Below are 18,165 nucleotides of genomic sequence, written 5' to 3'. Positions count from 1 at the left end.
GTGCCCCAATCATGGTTAAATATCTAACAGACAATGCCTTTAATGGCACCCTTTTTTCTCTTGGATATTTTTTCTTTCAATATATTTCTTGCAGTTACATAATAATGAATATGGGCCAAGGTGAAGTCTGTCAGGTTTGCTACGGTATTCATCACCTGAGGAACTGTCCCGCTTTTCAAGTGATGACGGTGGAGCAAAGAGAGAGTGTGGTATTGGCCCGCAGATACTGCAAAAACTGCCTCGGACGGAACCACGTAGCGAGATTTTGTTCCTGGCCAGGGACATGTCGTATGTGTGGTTCCCGGCACAATACGATGCTGCATCGTCCTGTAGTGGCAGGTCTAATTGACAGTGGCATAGGGTTTGCCAGGTATCACCCGTATGCCAATCAAAGAGCGCAGCAAACCCAACAGCAACAACAAATTCTTGCTCAACTGCAGACACGGCACGCGCACACTGTCACTGAGAGGAAACCAAGGCAAAAAAAGCGGAAGCAACATCAAAACAATAAGCAGAGTCGACAAAACACAAACAAAAAACCAAATAAACAACAAAGTCGACATACCGCACAATAGCCCGAAGTAAAACCCGAAGAAAAGTCTTCAATGCAGCAGCCACAGATGATGGACAGGTTCCTGAGCGTGCTGGAAAAAATTGCAACAGCTTTAACGGTTGCACCAGTGCAAGGGGCCCGGCATGTTGGGAATAGACCCAACCCCATAGACGATGATATCGATATGGACCTTATCGATCTCGATAATTAAAACTATCGATGAGGTCACATCGTCAAGGAGTTTTGGTTGGCACTCTTCTTCTTGAAGTTCAAAAAGGTGGATCGCCAGATCAAGCAAAATTGTGCATTTTTATAAATAAAAAAGTTGACCGACAGAGTCATTTTAACTTTGAAATAATAATTATTAAAGTGCTTTTTCTTTTGTGCAGACAACAAACGTAAGTATCGCCAGAATACTTTTGTGTTTGTTTGTAGTTTGCTAAACAATATTGTTGTTCGTCTTTGTGCAACAATAAATTCCGGCTCAAAATCTACTCAGTAGAATTTGAACCACAACAAGTCCATACGACGGTATTGGAACTTGTACACCCTATATTCGGTATTTTGATGATTTTAGGAAAATTATTAACCGAACATGTTTCAAATTTGGTATTTGATGTTCGTAATGGGAACTACAGCCTGTGACAGAAAATTGACTATGCAGTTCTAGGTCTTCATATAGCCCCCATATAACGATACCTCTCGATATTCGGTATTTTGATGACTTTAGCGACATTATTCACCGGAATTGTTTCAAATTTGAATATGGTAATGCCTATGTAGGTCCACGTCGTATAGACCCCAATATAACGGCTATATACGATTTTTTTTTTAAATTTTTAACAGAATTTTTTAAGGATTTTATTTTTTGAAATTTTCCAAATTCGTTCCAAATGGTGGAGGGTATTCAAAGTTCGGCCCGGCCGAACTTACTTCCTTTTAAGAAGATTTTAACTTGCTTTTTTTGCCCACATTACATTATTTATGACTTTTGAATATTGAGCATCCTCTAACGAAGGGTGGTGTGTAAAATGTTCGTCTTCCTTTTTTCGCAAATGAAAATCAAAGTAAATATTTCATCGATTTAGGCAACGGTTAATCAGCGTATTTGAGGTAACAATAACTTGTCAATCTGCCTTATAAATAACACATACTTGCTGCTATTGGCAACCCATTTCCCAAATGTGAAACTATCTACTTTCCCCACATCTTCCCATCCCTGGGTTACCATTGATTTAACTTCGCAATGCTACAATTCCCCAAATTTCAGACATTTAATAAAATCCATATTAGACGCTTCCATGGAAAAAGGTAAACGAAACCATCAATTATCTTTGACCTCTTGTGATGTGTATCCGATAGTCAAACACTTAGTTTGTGTATTTGTTTATCTACAACAACAACAACAACAAATATGTGTTAAGTATTTCCAAGAGGACCCCAAGAATTTATTCGTCTAACAAAACTAGAAGCACTTTTAGGTAAATTTACAACAACTGTTGATTACGGGTTTGGGGGTTATTAATGAAATACTTTATGCCCACGGGTTATAGGGGGGGAGAAGGTGATGGGAAAGAAAGCAGCAACAACCATTCGATTTTGGTATGTCTTCATTAGTTTGACCCAAATTACTCGTCCTCTTTGTTGATCTGTGCAAATTATGTGGCCAATGGAGTGTTGCTACTGCCCATCCTGTCTCTCCTCTACCCATCTCCCGCCCCGCCTAAAGAATAACACAGCTCTTAACCACCTGTCAGTGCGAGCGATTGTTTGCTTCAATGTTTCAAGTGTTGTGTTCATGCATGTGTACGTGTGTGTGTGTGTCTGTGTATGTGTACGAACACAATCAGTTTCCAAGTAATGGATAACAATTACTTTGTGATGTTGTTGTGGTGGTAACCAAGGTATCCCAACCAGCAGCAGAAGTAGCAGTTATAGGAGGTGAGAGGACGGAAACATGTCAGTGGGGAAGAAGGGAGCAATGTGAGGTTATTCCCACTACAACAATTGTTGCTGCTGGTGTGGCTGTTGTGCAGTTGTTGTTGTTGTTGTTGGCATTGCTATTGACTGGTTGAGTTGATTGGCAAATATAGATTTGATTTTCGATTTCATATCATAAACACATGTTTTGTACCGAAAACCAAACATGCACACATACACACTCACACACATCAATATTTGTAAGTTCAAAACCTCGGAGCATATGTACACACATTAATTCAAATCCCTATTTCCAAAAAAAGTTACACACACACATACCTACACACAAATAACAAATAGAAAATGCAACAACATGGCTACAGAGGTTTAGCATTGGGGTTCAGATTGTTCATTTGTCTTTGTGAGTGAGCGCGTGTGTGTGTGTGTGAGCGTATGTGTGTGTATTCCATGGTTGGTTGGTTGATTCCATGGTTTGTTTTACAAATTCGCTTTGATTCGAAAATTAACAGTTTTTCATCAATTTTCTGGTTGGGATTTGATTTTTCCCACTTCCATTTCTCGTTGGCCAAAATCTCTGTTACAATAACGATGACGACGACAACAACAACAACAGCAACAGCAATGCCACTAATAACCGAAATAACGATTTTGTCATCATCCGCATTTGTTGAATAATTTTGAAAAATATATATTCCATGACACACATATGTACATACCCACGAGTATAGGTAGCTACATTGTGGATGGATGTAAAATGTTAAGCCAATTCTATTTTGGAAATAAATTGGAAATATTTCAATCTGAGGTTAGATTGTAGATTTAGATTCGAGAATATTTAGAGATAGAATTACTTCAAATGTTTGACCAGTTGTGGTGGAGGTATCAGAAGGTGAGGGCCAATATACTCCGTATCTCTAGGTTTGAAAAAAAAAAATATATTGGTATACACGAAGTTCAAAGAAAATCGCTGATTTGGTTCGCATGCTATGAGGGTTATAATTATTAAAAAGTTTGACCATTTGTGGTGGAGGTACCAGAAGCATGGAGCGATATATCCGATCTTCACACCAACACAAGATCTAGTGTTGGGAAAAATATTAAGATGTGACAAGTTAAACAAACTCTTTTTATGAGCATTATGGTTATTCGAAATATTGACTCTTTGTGTGGGAGGGACAAGAAGGAGTGGTCCGCTATATCCCATCTTTACCCCAGATCATGTGTTAATAGAAATTTTGGTATTTTGACGAAAATCGCACTTATATTTTACATTTCCTAAGAAGTAAGGTTATTCAAAATTTTGAGCGTTTTTAAGCGAGGTACTTGATTGTGTGGGCCATTTCTATTTTCGTACCTGATCTAGACTGAGACAAATAATAGGAACCAAATCGGATGACCCTTTCTTTTTCCATGAGGTTAATTATTTTTAGTGAAAATGTTGACCTTTTCTGGGAAAGGTACCGGAAGGAGTGAAGTGGATTGTAAAGTGAAGATTTCATCAAATACCTTAGTCAGAAGATACAACCACACCCATTGTATCAATAGTAACAACAACAACGGCAAGGCCACAAGAACATGCGACGATAGCAATGATATCAGTGTCAACCAACCATCCTAGTATTCGTTGGGCGCGAAATGGACAATTCAGCTTTCGGCAAGATGCCCATTACCGCATAGGGCAAATAATTCTCATTTACTTGGTAATACCGCTCACATACAAGGTTTGCCGGGGTCTTCCCAAAGGTTAGTTAGTAATTTTCTGAATCATGTTGTGTCCTCCGACTAAAAAATACGTTACCCGGAAATACATTTTTTCTAGACTGGCTCTCATTATGTTAAGGGGCCAATAATTCATTTACACAGAGACCTCGGCCCATTGTTTTGGATGAATTTCGGTTCGCAGGAATTACATAGAGCTTCGTCGTTATACAAGAGCTTCGGCTCGCAGGAATTACATAGAGCTTCGTCGTTCTACAAGTTGTACCTTCGGCTCGTTGTACCTTATCATAGCTCAAACATTAGCTGTGAATTCCAGGTAGTCAGAAAACGCAGTGCCTGCTAGAAGACCCAAGTAGCTAAACCCGAACATACCCACAGTGAGCTGCCGAATCCAAACGAGTTCCGATCCATCCGCAAAGGCCAGGACATTCGCCCGCAAACATATCACCTGTGAGCTGCCGAACTCGATCGGAAACCGATCTCTCTGCAAAGGCATAGGCGTCGACTCCCGATGATATCCACAATAAGCTACAGATCCCCAATGAAGCCACAAACATCTTAGAAGACCTAGACTGATGCTCCCGAGTATCTCTAGAGTGAACTGTCATTCCCTAATGATTTTACCACGAATCCTCCTATCCATCTCCGAAGACCTGGACATCAAACAACCCAACCACAGACATCGTAATTCGTGATTGAATCATTTAACCCGTAGACAACCAACGACAATGAGTTTCCTATTACCTTTAAATCGTCAACATCCCACCGACGTCGCTGCGAACACAAACAGCGTAATTATTGATTTTATGCAAACTGTCGAAAACTGACTACCATATTTGCCCGGTTACCTCCAAATCGTCAACATCTTCAGCACCATCAATCATGTGGCGACCATCTACAAGTTCACGTCTACCTTCAAATCGGAAACACCCAGAACGCCAGCGTCAGCCGAACACAAACATGGTAAATCCTGACCTTCCTCAATTTTCAACACCCACGGACACCCTATCCCCTTCGAACAGTCCGCTAACCATACTTCACATCAATCAGTCGTTCACCCTCTTACGTAGGAGACATTGTAAACGTCGAACTCCCGATAATTAACTAAATAAGTCCTCTTCGAATTCCCGACCACCTATGAAGTCGCAATTCGCCATTCTATATTCCAAATTCAATCAATCAATCGTATGCGATTATCGTATATGGTTAGATTGTAATTTAGTATTTGAATCGAAAAAATATCTGATTTACACCTAGGGGAGAAATCTATCCATCATATTTCATATGGTTAAGTGGATCCGAATGGAGACCCTGGATACAGCTGAGCTTACCTTAGCCGAGGTGAAAACCACATTACTCGATATTGCCCATCTCCGAACGCGACCTAAGTTTGCTAGTAATATTACGATATACCAAATATAATCCCCATCGGATACTCCCCTCAAGAGTACACACCAGCCAAGCAGACGGACAGACGCCTCTAATGCCCTGAAACGGATTTCGTCCAAAGATACCTAAAAATATCTGCTTTAGTCGTATCAAATTATATACCCTCTGAAGTCATATAAAAAGAAAACAAATAAATTTCAAACACGATCCAGGACCTACAATTTGTGCATCGTAATATTTATAACCTATCCTAGATCCCGTTCCAAGTTGCCATATATAGGTTTGAAACTCATCTTATGTGAGTGAGGTAAATGAGTAAAGCTGGATGCAACCTGTTAGCCGCGCTCTGGTGGTGTGATTGAAATTCTCTTTTATAGCTCTTACATCCCCTTGCCACACTCGGTTGTATAGTCTACCATAGGCCAGATTATACAAAGAGGCTTAAAATGTTTTCCTCTACGCGCCAAAATTTCTGTCTGTTGGCCAATAAGGGGCTCTGTTTTTAATCCTCATTTGTTCGCAATTACGTTATAATAACCTGTCAAATATTTTGAAATCTCTAGAACTGCAAGAATGTAAAAGTTTTTATTACGATAACCGATTTCTCCTTTATGCAGATTCTGGAACGGAGCAATAGTTACCAGTATGCTGCCTGGCGGCGATCCATCATTTCAACCCTCCATGTAAGAAACAGTATGGCTGTGGTTTTTGTAGCGGACATGTTCATTGCTTGTAAATTTTGAGAAAAAACCAGTAAAGAAAGTCTTAAAGTCGGGCGTTGCCGACTTTATGATGGACTACACCACTTTCCTAATTTAGTAGAGCTACGCATAACAATTAAAAGTTTTTATGGGAGAATTCAATCGTACACGCTATGCTTATAATTATAATTTAAAGTTCAAAAGACTAAATATGCCGAAGCATTTGTATCTTTTAAATTCAGACTTGTATTGCCCATTTGATATATATGGGAGCTATATCCGAATCTTAACCGATCTTGATAAAATTTGGCAAAGATATTTCTGAGCTGTATTTGATATATTTCTCTGAGTATTAGGGCTGTGGGTAACAAATATGACAAATCGGATGAACAATATATATGGGAGCTATAGCTATATTTGAACCGATCTTCAGCAAATTTGACATACTAGCTTCTAGACTCAATTCGGTCGTAAGTGCCAAATTTCATCCCATTTGGGCAAATATTAGACGTTTGGTGGACAATAAATGGTAAATCGGACGAAGTTATATATGGGAGCTATATCCAAATCTGAACCGATCTCGATAAAATTTAGAAAATGTATTTCCGAGCTGTATTTGATATATTTCCCCAAATATTGTTGTTACAGAGTGCATATTACGGCTGCGGAGGACAAAAATAACAAATCGGATGAACAATATGTATGGGAGCTATAGCTATATCTGAACCGATTTCGATCAAATTTGCATACTTATTTTCAGGTCCAATCTGATTGTGCGTGCAAAATGCCATACTATTCGAACTGATATAAGACGTTTGGTGCACAATAAAAAGCAAATCGGACGAAGATATATATGGGAGCTATATCTAAATTTTTACCGATTATCTCCAATTTGAATAGGGTTCGTCCTTGGGCCAAGCAAATGATTTATGCAAAATTTCATCAGGATATGGCAATAAATTGCGAACTGTACTTTGTTTACAAAAATACATGGACAGACGGACGGGGGGACATGCATTAATCGACTCAGAATGTGATTCTATGCAGATCATCAAAAGGAACTATGGGTCTATCTCGTTTCCTTTTGCCTGTTACAAACATATGCACAAAGACATAATACCCTGACCACCTTGTGGTGTAGGGTATAAATAGAGGTTTAACCAGCGCTGGCCCATGGGCAATTCACCACACCTTACACACAATCATATTTCTGTGTTTAAAACTCACCATCGATCAGAAAACTCACCACCGGAAGTAGGAGGTCCGGTTGATTGATGCCATGAGAAGGATAGTTACTCTCCCGATTTTCATGTCTGCGGAACATACACGAACAAAGCTTTTGTACGGGCCAGCTAGCCCTTGCCATTAAACCGTTCCAAATGCATAAGAGCCTGTTGCATGTGTTTGTTTGTGTAAATATTTAAATTGTACAACTATTTTATTTAAATAATTTCTTGAACAACTACATAAAGGAAGTCTTTAATAAATTCTAAGAGATTTGCTTTCGGTTTTGTATTGTTTTTGTTTTCTCTTTCGAAAAATAAAATCGTGTCGAAAAAAATAGACATGAACTTGGCACTGGTCCTCTTCTTTTTTTTGGAATTTTGGGTTTTTCTCTATTCTCTTGGAGTACAACAACAATTGGCTATGTAAACCCTTTACGATATGTAATGGAGGAAACATTTGACCAATGTCAGAAGACTCAACGACGTTCCAATGCCCGTCTCAATGCGACCAAAGGCGAGAACGGACGCAGCGGAACCTTTGCCGGTATTACACATGGGTGATTCGCAACACGATGTACAGGCGTACAACTTGGTACGCTCACCTATGACTATACAACCGGGTTCACAGTTGACCGCACAACGGCGATCCAGGGACCACATCTTGGGGGAGCTGGTGGAATTTTCATTGGAGGTGGTATAGGAGAAACGTTTGACCTGAAAAAAAAGAGGAAGAAAGGATTAGCCCAACCCTCCAGAAAACGAAAATCCAATCCTTACCATGCAAATGAACTCATCGCCCTCACATTTGTGCACGAAGTTGGTGGCATTCGAATTGACAACATCCACACAGAGTTCGCCATCGTCCATGGTGTCGCACTTGTAGCACTTCAAGTCATTTATACGTTCCTGGGCAGCTTGGGTACGGTGTATAGCAGTGGTTAAGGATTGTCCTGCCACTGTTGCCAATAACACCACCACCAGCACAATCATCATCATCATCATCGTCAATATCGTCATTGTCGTCGCCAGAGTAAGAATACACACACAAAACAAATTAACAAACAAGACACACACACGCACTACACGTAAAGCAACAAGGGCGGGGGTGGAACAGTACATTGCTCCCGAATGGAGCCAAGGAAGGACTACTTACTGGTATATTGATTAAAACTAAATGATATCCATAGAATCTGTAGAGCCGTGTGGTAGGTGAGCATCTTAAATCTAGAAAAATATAACTCAAAACAACCGAAAATTGCAATAACTTTTCTAACTTTTCACTATTTTTTTAGGTTTTTTTTCTTAACTGAAAACGCTACAAATCTACGCCAAAGGAAGACATTCTGAAATGTAAATGTCAGTGAAAAGGACATCGACAAGGAAGGACATGCGCATTTGTTTTACTTTAGATATTGGAAAGTGTTGCCAGCAGGAAAAGTAGAAGCAGGAGGTGGAAAGGGAAAAAAGGACTAATTTTAGCAAAGTCAAGAACCATTTGTTTTCGAAGTAAGAAACCCAAAAATTGACAAGAACCATTTGCACTTCGTTATAATATCTTATGTTGGCAATGCTACACTTTACGAAATTCGAAAAACCATTGAAACCGGAAACGGAACTAAGCATTTGAAGATGAAGCATTTTTCACAAATTACAAAAAAAAAAAACACACACAAATAATTTCATGGAAAAAGATTTCAGAGATGGGCAATATCCGTCCCTCCCCCACAAAATGTCAACATTTTCAAAGAAAATAATTTACGGTCCACTCCGTCAAGTACTTCACCCACAAACGATCAAATTTTGGAATAATTATAACTCTTATAAAATGTGGTGTAAGGTTCCGATAGTCTTCAAATTGCGCACATCACAATAGTTTTATTCATCCAAGGTCTGGTGTGGAGATGGAATATATCGGTCCACTCCTCCTGTAAAACCAACACCACACCCCCCGCCACAAAGGGTCATCATTTTGAATACGCATGAAGCTCATGTTTCCATTACTACAATATGTGTTATAAAGATGGTAGATCTGGTACCTCCCACACAAAGGGTTAACATTTTGAACTGCCAACCATCTAAGGATTTGCAAAGTTTGCACAAAATCGAATCGTCTTTTCTTACTCTATGTGATACATTTTTTTCTTTGAAAATGTTGACCTTTGAACCACTCCTTCTGGAGTGCTAATAAGCTGTGTATTATTATCTGTGATATTTCCGACAACTATATATCCCTAAAATTCAGTAATTTCAATAAATTTTAATCTGAAAAATTAACAAGTTAAAAAGCAGTAAGTTCGGCCGGACCGAACTTTGAATTCCCTCCACCATGTGAACGAATTTGGAATCTTTTAAAAATAGAATCCGTTAAAAATTCTGTTAAAATCTTAAAAATACCGGATATAGCCGTTATATCGGGGTCTATACGACGTGGACCTACATAGGTATTGTTGTCATGAGCCATTACCATATTCAAATTCGAAACTTGAAATAAACGGTGAATAATGTATCATCAAAATAGCGTACATAGGGAGGTACCGTTACATCGAACCTATACGAAGACCTGGACCTATACATAGATATTTTTCTGTTAAAGCCTGTAGCATCCATTACGAACTTCAAACACGACATCTCAAACAATTTCGGTGAGTATTGTACCTAAAATCGTCAAAATACCGAATATAAGGACGTACAGTTGTATGGGGCCTATACGAAGACCTAGACCTGCATAGGAAACTTCCTGTCATAGGCTGTAGTATTCATTACGAACTACAAATACCAAATATGAAACAATTCCGGTGGAAAAGGTCGCTAAAATCACCAAAATACCGAATATCAGGAGGTACCGTTATATGGGGGCTATACGAAGACGTAGACCTGTACAGATAATTTCCTGTCTCAGGCTGTAGTATCTATTACGAACTTCAAATACCAAATTTGAAACATTTCCGGTTAATAATAATGTCGCTAAAATCATCAAAATACCGAATATCGGGAGGTACCGTTATATGGGGGCTATACGAAGACGTAGACCTGCACAGATAATTTTCTGTCTCAGATTTTTAAAATACCAATTCCGGTGAATAATGTCGCCAAAATCATCAAAATGCCGAATATCGGGAGGTACCGTTATATGGGGGCTATATGAAAACGTGGACCTACATAGCCCATTTACGAACTTAGCCTGCCTACTGGCAAAATTAATATGTCAGCAAAATTTTAGCCTTCTATCTCGATTCGTTTGAAAGACAGCGTGATTACAACAGACAGACGGACATCGCTAAATCGACATAGAATTTTACGCTGATCAAGAATATATATACCTTGATGGGTCTTACATGACAAAGTTAATATACCCTCCATAGTATGGTGGAGGCTATAAAAAAGAAGAATGGAAAAAGATTGTTCCGTTCCAGAACTGCAAGAATTCAAAAGTGTTACTACGATAACCGATAATCGCTTCATGACAACGGAGAAAATTGCAAAAAAAAGTAGATTCTTGGTGGTACTGGAAGAGAGCAGAGGAGATATTAGCCCCTCTATATAGGTGTTAATTTTCAAAGCGTCGATTCAGTTCTACTTTCATAATCTACTGAAATTATTTTACTTTGTGTTGCGAACTGTAATCCTCACAGGTTTGTCTTTTTTTTTTTTTTTTTGTCAAAATCAAATAATGGAAATAAATTTCTGATAATTTGTTTGTAGTTGATTCAAGGAAAGACTCGTCATGTCAAGCCGTGGCAAAAAGCTAATAAACCCGTCTCCGAATGATTTTGTTGACCGAAAAATGAACGAAGTTGTGGAATTTCCAGAATTAACGATCCGCTTGGAGCGTATCGAAAGCATTCTGCTGCTATTAAATTCCGAAGAGGAAGTGATTTTGGTAAATGTTCTCAAGCATCTCACGGAATATGTGAGGAAAGGTGATGACAATGTGGAGCTATTAAAACGGCACAAAGTCTTGGATTTGCTGAGTGGCAAAGGATTTTATCGCGATTCCGTCAATGCCATTATTCGGAGGTTTTCATTATATCTGGCCAATCATATCTTGGAAAACATGAATAGGTTAGTTGATTTGGATCAGGAGCAAAGCTGGAAACTGGTAAAAGCTGTCCAGCTCCAATATCGTTGCGAAGAGGATGATCTTTGTTTGGAATATCTGCTTGTTATCCTTTGCAATTTTTCGGATGATCCGAGAATGAGCGAGACATTATCGCAGGACACGGAATGCCTAGACAAATTGTTGCACCAGTTGTCCATTTCCAACAATCCTGATGTGATTCTCAATTCAATGAAATTAGTGGAGCGAATTTTGAGAGTCCTCGATGCTAATGGGATTCAAAACTTTTTCGTTCAAAGGCAGTTTCCCATCCAACGAATTATTTGCCATTTAGCTTCAGACTTTATGGACATACGCAGGACCACACTTAACTTGTTAGCAATTCTCCTGGGCAATGCGAACTCGGAAAGTGGATCACTTTTTTCCGACTCGCTTCAGATTTCCCTTTTGAGAGAATTGACGGAAATGTTTTGTGCGAATCGAGAGATATCGGAAACTCAACACGTCGTGGATGTCCTTTCATCGGCCATGCGGAACAAGGCAATGGTAGATGTATTTTTTCTACACAATTTATTTGAGCAGTTTATGTCGGTTCTGGCGCTCGACGACTTTTATTTTGAGCACTCCTGCCAACCCTTAAAAGTCCTTTGCGAAATTGCCAAATTTTCTCAATATGAGACAGCTTTAGCGGAATCTGGCATCTTGTACAAGCTGAAGGATTGTCTAGTTGACGAGCGTAGCATGCCTTCTGTCCATATTTTGAAGGGCCTGCATCGCTTGATAACGCACAGGAGAGCTGCATGTCAAATTTTGGAACTGGAACGATATAGCACCGAACAATCTAGGGCTGTTACAACGATATTAGGTTGGTGAGGAAAATTTTGAACTTTACTTCATTGAGTTATTGTTTTGCAGGAATCCTAATCAATGTGGATGTCAACATAGAGATGCGAGAGGAGGCATTAAATTTATTACTGAAATTATTGAAGTTCGCTTTTGTGGAAACTAGTGATCAACTTCATCGGACACAAGTAATGGAAACTTTGGCAATGATATTTGCACAGAATTCAATACAACTATCGACTGATTTACTTTTGAATTTATTGAAACTCGTCGAGATATTGGCGAAGGACACAAGTCAGTCCTTCTGTCCGTTGGAAAGTTCCGATTTGATAAGAAATATAGCCGTGCTGCTGACGGTAAGTGGAGATGCCGAGTGGTATATCAATTGAGTCTGAAAGTACATAGGAACATTTGCCATATGGCTATATGATATGGAGGATGTAAGTCATCGCAATAACGGGTTCAGATCCGTTTCTGGACATATAGAGTCGATCTAATGGTGTCCGTTCGTCTGTCTGTCTTTCCATCTGCATCGAGTTCGGAGAAGGGCAATATGGGTCTATTTCTCCTGGTACCCATCGCCCTGGAAGGTCTAAACTTTGCAAATCCCAATATTTGTATTGCTGCAAGGGGAGGTGGAAAAATGGACAATATCGTTCCACTCCGTTTAGTAAAGAAACTCAGCAGTGATATCTGGCGACCTCTTTGGAAATAATTGTGTATGTAGTTATCCGCCTTTAAAAGAAGGGTCATTCCATTTGTAACATCCCTAAATATTCGTCGTAGACCCCATAAAGTGTATATGTATTCTTGATCAACAGAAAACTCCAAGTCAATTTAACGATGTCCGTCTGTCTGTTGAAATCACGATACAGCCCATATTATTTGACGTAGAGCTTCGCAGAACAATTTGTATGGTGTCTAGGATGATTGGTTGGTATAGCCGCCATATAATGGTACCTTCCGATACTCGGTATTTTGATGATTTTTGGGACATTTTTCTACGGATTGGTCTAAAAACTGATATTTGGAGATCATAATGGGTTCTAGCTCGTATGGCAAAACAATGTTTGCATAGGTCCACGTTTTGGTATCGCCCCATTTGACGGTACCTTCCGATATTCGATATTTTGATGAAAATTGGTAATTTTAGGTCAAAATGGGTTCTAGCTCCGGTGGCAGAACATTGAACGATACCCACCGATACTCGGTATTTTTATAATCCCAGTCGCATTTAACCATGAAATTGTTTCAAATTTAGTATTTAAGAAGATTTGGTAGATGACAATCCTTGAGGTACAAGATTGTCCATAGACGTGCCCGTATACCTCATGTAACGACAGGATTTCTCCCCTTTGGCTAGAATAGCTCGTCGGGGTCCAGGGGTTCGTACAGATATTTTATTTTTGAGACAGGAAGAGAAAGACAGTGGTTTACGTTTTAATATTATTATGTTTTATTGTAAATGAAATTTGAACTATATATAACTATAGATTAAAATAATTATCCTACTCGTCTTCGGTCCGGGATTGGGGGTTCTTCCACTCGAGACCTGGATAAGTACTCAAGGAACAGGACAAGGATACAGGAACAGGGTGTTCAGGATTCGGGATGGATTCTCTGCGAGAGACCTGGGTAAGTACTCAAGCAGACTACGGGATATTCAAGGATACGGCTGCAGGAGATCTTCCACTACAAGGATATAGGATAAGTTTGCAAGAGACCTTAATAAGTACCCAAGCACTACAGGCTATTCAAGGATATGATTGCAAGAGACCTTAATAAGTACTCAGGCACTACAAGGATCTAGGATACGTTTGCAAGAGACCTTAATAAGTACTCAAGCACTACAGGATATTCAAGGATATGATTGCAAGAGACCTTAATAAGTACTCAAGCACTACAGGATATTCAAGGATATGATTGCAAGAGACCTTAATAAGTACTCAAGCCCTACAGGATATTCAAGGATATGATTGCAAGAGACCTTAATAAGTACTCAAGCACTGCAGGATATTCAAGGATATGATTGCAAGAGACCTTAATAAGTACTCAAGCACTACAGGATATTCAAGGATATGATTGCAAGAGACCTTAATAAGTACTCAAGCACTACAAGGATCTAGGATACGTTTGCAAGAGACCTTAATAAGTACCCAAGCACTACAGGATATTCAAGGATATGATTGCAAGAGACCTTAATAAGTACTCAAGCACTACAAGGATCTAGGATACGTTTGCAAGAGACCTTAATAAGTACTCAAGCACTAAAAGGATCTAGGATACGATTGCAAGAGACCTTAATAAGTACTCAAGCATTATAGGATATTCAAGGATAATGAATGAACTCACAAGGATGTCGTTAGAATGGGTGGGGATATTCTCAGGATACACAAGGATGCCCAGGCTTCGATGAGATGTTAGTTTACTTACCGAGGTCGATGTTTTCACTTTCAAGGTCTGTCGCTGACTGCCCCGATTCTGCCATTGCCTGCCCTTTTATACCCGGCTCCACCACGTGTTCGCAGTGGAGTAACGGGAACTTGTTTACGAAAAATTTGGTTATCACAACAACATCACATGTGCTCATCACCGCCAATGGTAGTGATGAGTGATGCTGTGTGTTGTTGCGATAACGGTTTACCTCTCTTTAGTGTGGTTGCTCGCAAGAATTTTGCTAGGCAATTGGAATATAAGATAGTGTTTTGTGTGGGCAAAAATGACGAAGGATTTTCGCCGTCACACTCCTTATATATCGCCATATTGTATCCAATATCTGGAAAATTTGGGAAAACCTCTGTTTCTGTTTTCGGAGAACTATAATGTATTCAAATAGAAGTGGATCGACATTTTCCACTTGGGCTCCCAACCTGATTTTGATAAAAAAAATTATTCCCTTGCAGAAAATTTAAACTTGACCGTAAATTCAATTCGCTTTACATGTGATTTATAATTTTTTCAAAATTTGGCATCTTTTTTTTTTTCTTTTGTTTTTCTTAAAATTGAAAACATTTTTCAATCATTGCCAGAATTCGTTCTCCTCAGCTATTTTGGTTAGCAGTATATTCCGTTGTTTGGCCACAATTGCCAGTGAGGGGTATGACCCCCAAATATTACTGAACTGTCACATTGGAGCGTCCATCAAGAGAGGCCTCAAGTCGCTGTCGAATACCGTGAAAACAGCTGCCTGCAATTTTATAATGCAAACTTGTCAGTTTCGGGAATTTCTTTGCGAGTATATAGATCATGGTATTTTGGAAATGTAAGCAATGTCGATTCTTTACTTTAGTATTTATTAAACACAATTTTCTTCCCTACCACAGCCTTGTGAGGCAACCAGAAAATGCATTTTGTGTTCCCAACTGGAATACGGCCAAGGAGAGTATTCTCTCCAAAACACCAACCTTGAAGTTTTGCATTGCCAATTACCTGGGTTTCACCGACTCCACGGAAGCACACGATTTCTATGTCTCAAAAAAAGCATTTGACGATTTTCGCATATTCCAGACCATTCTCAAGGAGGAGGTGTCCCCATTGCAGCCAATACTGGTGGTGAATTTCCAGAGAGAAATAGCCCCGCAACAGAGTGTTATAAGAATACCGATGAATTGCTTGACTCCGGAGGAGTACCAGGGACAAAACAATCCCGATGAGTGGTGTTACTGCCGAACTCCGGGTGATGCGAAATTGCCCCAAATTTTAACACAATTATTTGGGCGATTACAAGAATGTGAAATTAATCCGAGGCTATCATGTGGGATGCTTTTGTCAGAATTAGATTTTGTTGGTCTCACCACGAAAATAAAAATCATAAGCGAAATCGTGGCTCAGGCATTGTCAAACAATTTACCATCCCTTGATTTAAATGGCCCAGAAGAATGCTCTCAACATTTGGTGGAATGCCATCTCAAAGAGCTGGCCAAGGAGCTGCATTGCAACTTTATTCCTTTGGGACAGATTAAAACTGGCTGTCAATTTGAGAGATCGGTGCTCTTCAAAGCCCTGGCTGACCAAATCGGCTTACCCTGCACCCTATGTCGAAGCGTGGACGGCCGCACGTTGTACAATGAGATATCAATGCCCATTGAAGTGCAACCGGACATCCACTGCGATGTGAATACCCTGACGTGGACGCCATTGCGAATGCTTCGTCCAACCCATGTTGTTGATTTGATGTACAACATTGGCGAAATATATCCGCTGCAAAGTGGACAAGCTATGAAATACCTAAGATTAGATTGAGGTCTAATTGAGAGATGGAGAATAGAACTAAATATTTGAGAATAAATTTTCGTTGTGTTGTTCAAATTGAAAAATATATTTGGCCTTTCTGGTTTTGTCTATGTTTTCGAATTTAGGAGGAAGTATACAGGGTGAGATAAAAAAACTGCAACAAAGACATATGGCATCATTTTTAAATTTTTTGTTTTTTATTTTTTTTTTTTTTTTTTGAATGAAAGCAAAAAATCTCGGAAATGTCGAATTGGTCACCTTTGGCACGAATTATGGCCTTCAAACGGCCAATGAAACCGTCACACGCTGCCCGAATGTTGCTCTACGGTATTTTGACCCATTCCCGGCGAAGTGCTTGCTTGAGGTGATCGACACTTTGGTATTTTTTAGTGCCAACCTTACTTTCCAAAACACTCCAGACACAAGATCCGGAGATTCTGGTGGTCATTGTGCGCTGAAAATGAAGCGAGGAACCTCATTTTGTAACCATTCTTGGGTGGCGCGTGATGAGTGCGATGGTGCTGAGTCCTGTTGGAATGTCCAAGGTATGCGGCCAAAATGTTTGCGTGCCAAGACTTTAATACACCCTCCAGAATATTTTCGCAATAAAATTCGGCGTTTATTCTGATGCCAGGGTCGATTATTACCAGCGGAGAGCGACCATTGGCTGTTATGGCGGCCCACAACATCACCATGACCGGTGCTTGAGTTCTGGTAGCTAACCAAAGGTGCACATTTTCAGCTGACCTCTTTGACAAGTACAAGCTGCTGGACAACGAATGTTTTCTAATCGGAGAAAACCAAATTCGGCAGTTCACCACTTTCGGGCAAGCGTAGCAACTTTTTAACACTTTTGAGTCTATTTTCTTTCCGTTGTGGTGTAAGTTCTTGCAGTTTTTGGAATTTCAATGGCTTTACCCCGAGCTCTCCTTTCACTATTTGCCTAATGGAATATTGCGATATGTCCAGCTTACGAGCCATTGCACACGTGTTTATTTTTCCAGTAGGCAGGTTGAGCTTGTAAATGGGTCATGTAGGTCCACGTTTTCATATAGCCCCCATACATAAGTACCTCCCGATACTCGGTATTTTGATGATTTTAGCGACATTATTCACCGGAATTGTTTCAACTTTGGTATTTGAAGTTCGAAATGGATACTACAGCTTGAGACAGAAAATTGTCTGTGCAGGTCGACGTCTTCGTATAGCCCCCATACAACGGTACCTTCCGACATTCGGTATTTTGATGATTTTAGCGACATTATTCATCGGAATTGTTTCAAATTTGTTATTTTAAGTTCCAAATGGATACTACAGCCTAAGACAGAAAATTGTCTGTGCAGGTCGACGTCTTCGTATAGCCCCCATATAACGGTACCTCCCGATATTCGGTATTTTGATGACTTGAGCGACATTATTCACCGGAATTGTTTCAAATTTGGTATTTTAAGTTCGAAATGGATTCTACAGCCTATGACAAAAAAATTGTCTGTGTCGGTCCAC

At 39.6% G+C, this 18,165-nt stretch overlaps 2 protein-coding genes across 2 annotated transcripts; one reads left to right on the top strand and one right to left on the bottom strand.

Annotated features, from left to right (window-relative positions):
• Positions 1-7,800: 7,800 nt before the first annotated feature.
• Positions 7,801-8,884, bottom strand: LOC101896260 (uncharacterized). The gene is made up of 3 exons (XM_005191398.4): positions 8,683-8,884; positions 8,307-8,485; positions 7,801-8,243 (listed from the first exon to the last, which is right to left on the bottom strand). The coding sequence occupies exons 1-3, from the start codon at positions 8,744-8,746 to the stop codon at positions 7,962-7,964; spliced, it is 525 nt and encodes a 174-aa protein (XP_005191455.2). The 5' UTR covers positions 8,747-8,884; the 3' UTR covers positions 7,801-7,961.
• Positions 8,885-11,228: 2,344 nt separating this feature from the next.
• Positions 11,229-16,749, top strand: LOC101898047 (uncharacterized). The gene is made up of 4 exons (XM_005191410.3): positions 11,229-12,451; positions 12,502-12,785; positions 15,459-15,691; positions 15,753-16,749. The coding sequence occupies exons 1-4, from the start codon at positions 11,254-11,256 to the stop codon at positions 16,669-16,671; spliced, it is 2,634 nt and encodes an 877-aa protein (XP_005191467.2). The 5' UTR covers positions 11,229-11,253; the 3' UTR covers positions 16,672-16,749.
• The last annotated feature ends 1,416 nt before the right edge of the window (positions 16,750-18,165 follow it).

Source organism: Musca domestica, unplaced genomic scaffold (genome assembly GCF_030504385.1).
Source record: "Musca domestica strain aabys unplaced genomic scaffold, Musca_domestica.polishedcontigs.V.1.1 8, whole genome shotgun sequence".
Taxonomy (NCBI): domain Eukaryota; kingdom Metazoa; phylum Arthropoda; class Insecta; order Diptera; family Muscidae; genus Musca; species Musca domestica.
Note: the sequence above shows the minus strand (reverse complement) of the source record. Positions and strands in the feature narration are given on the sequence as shown.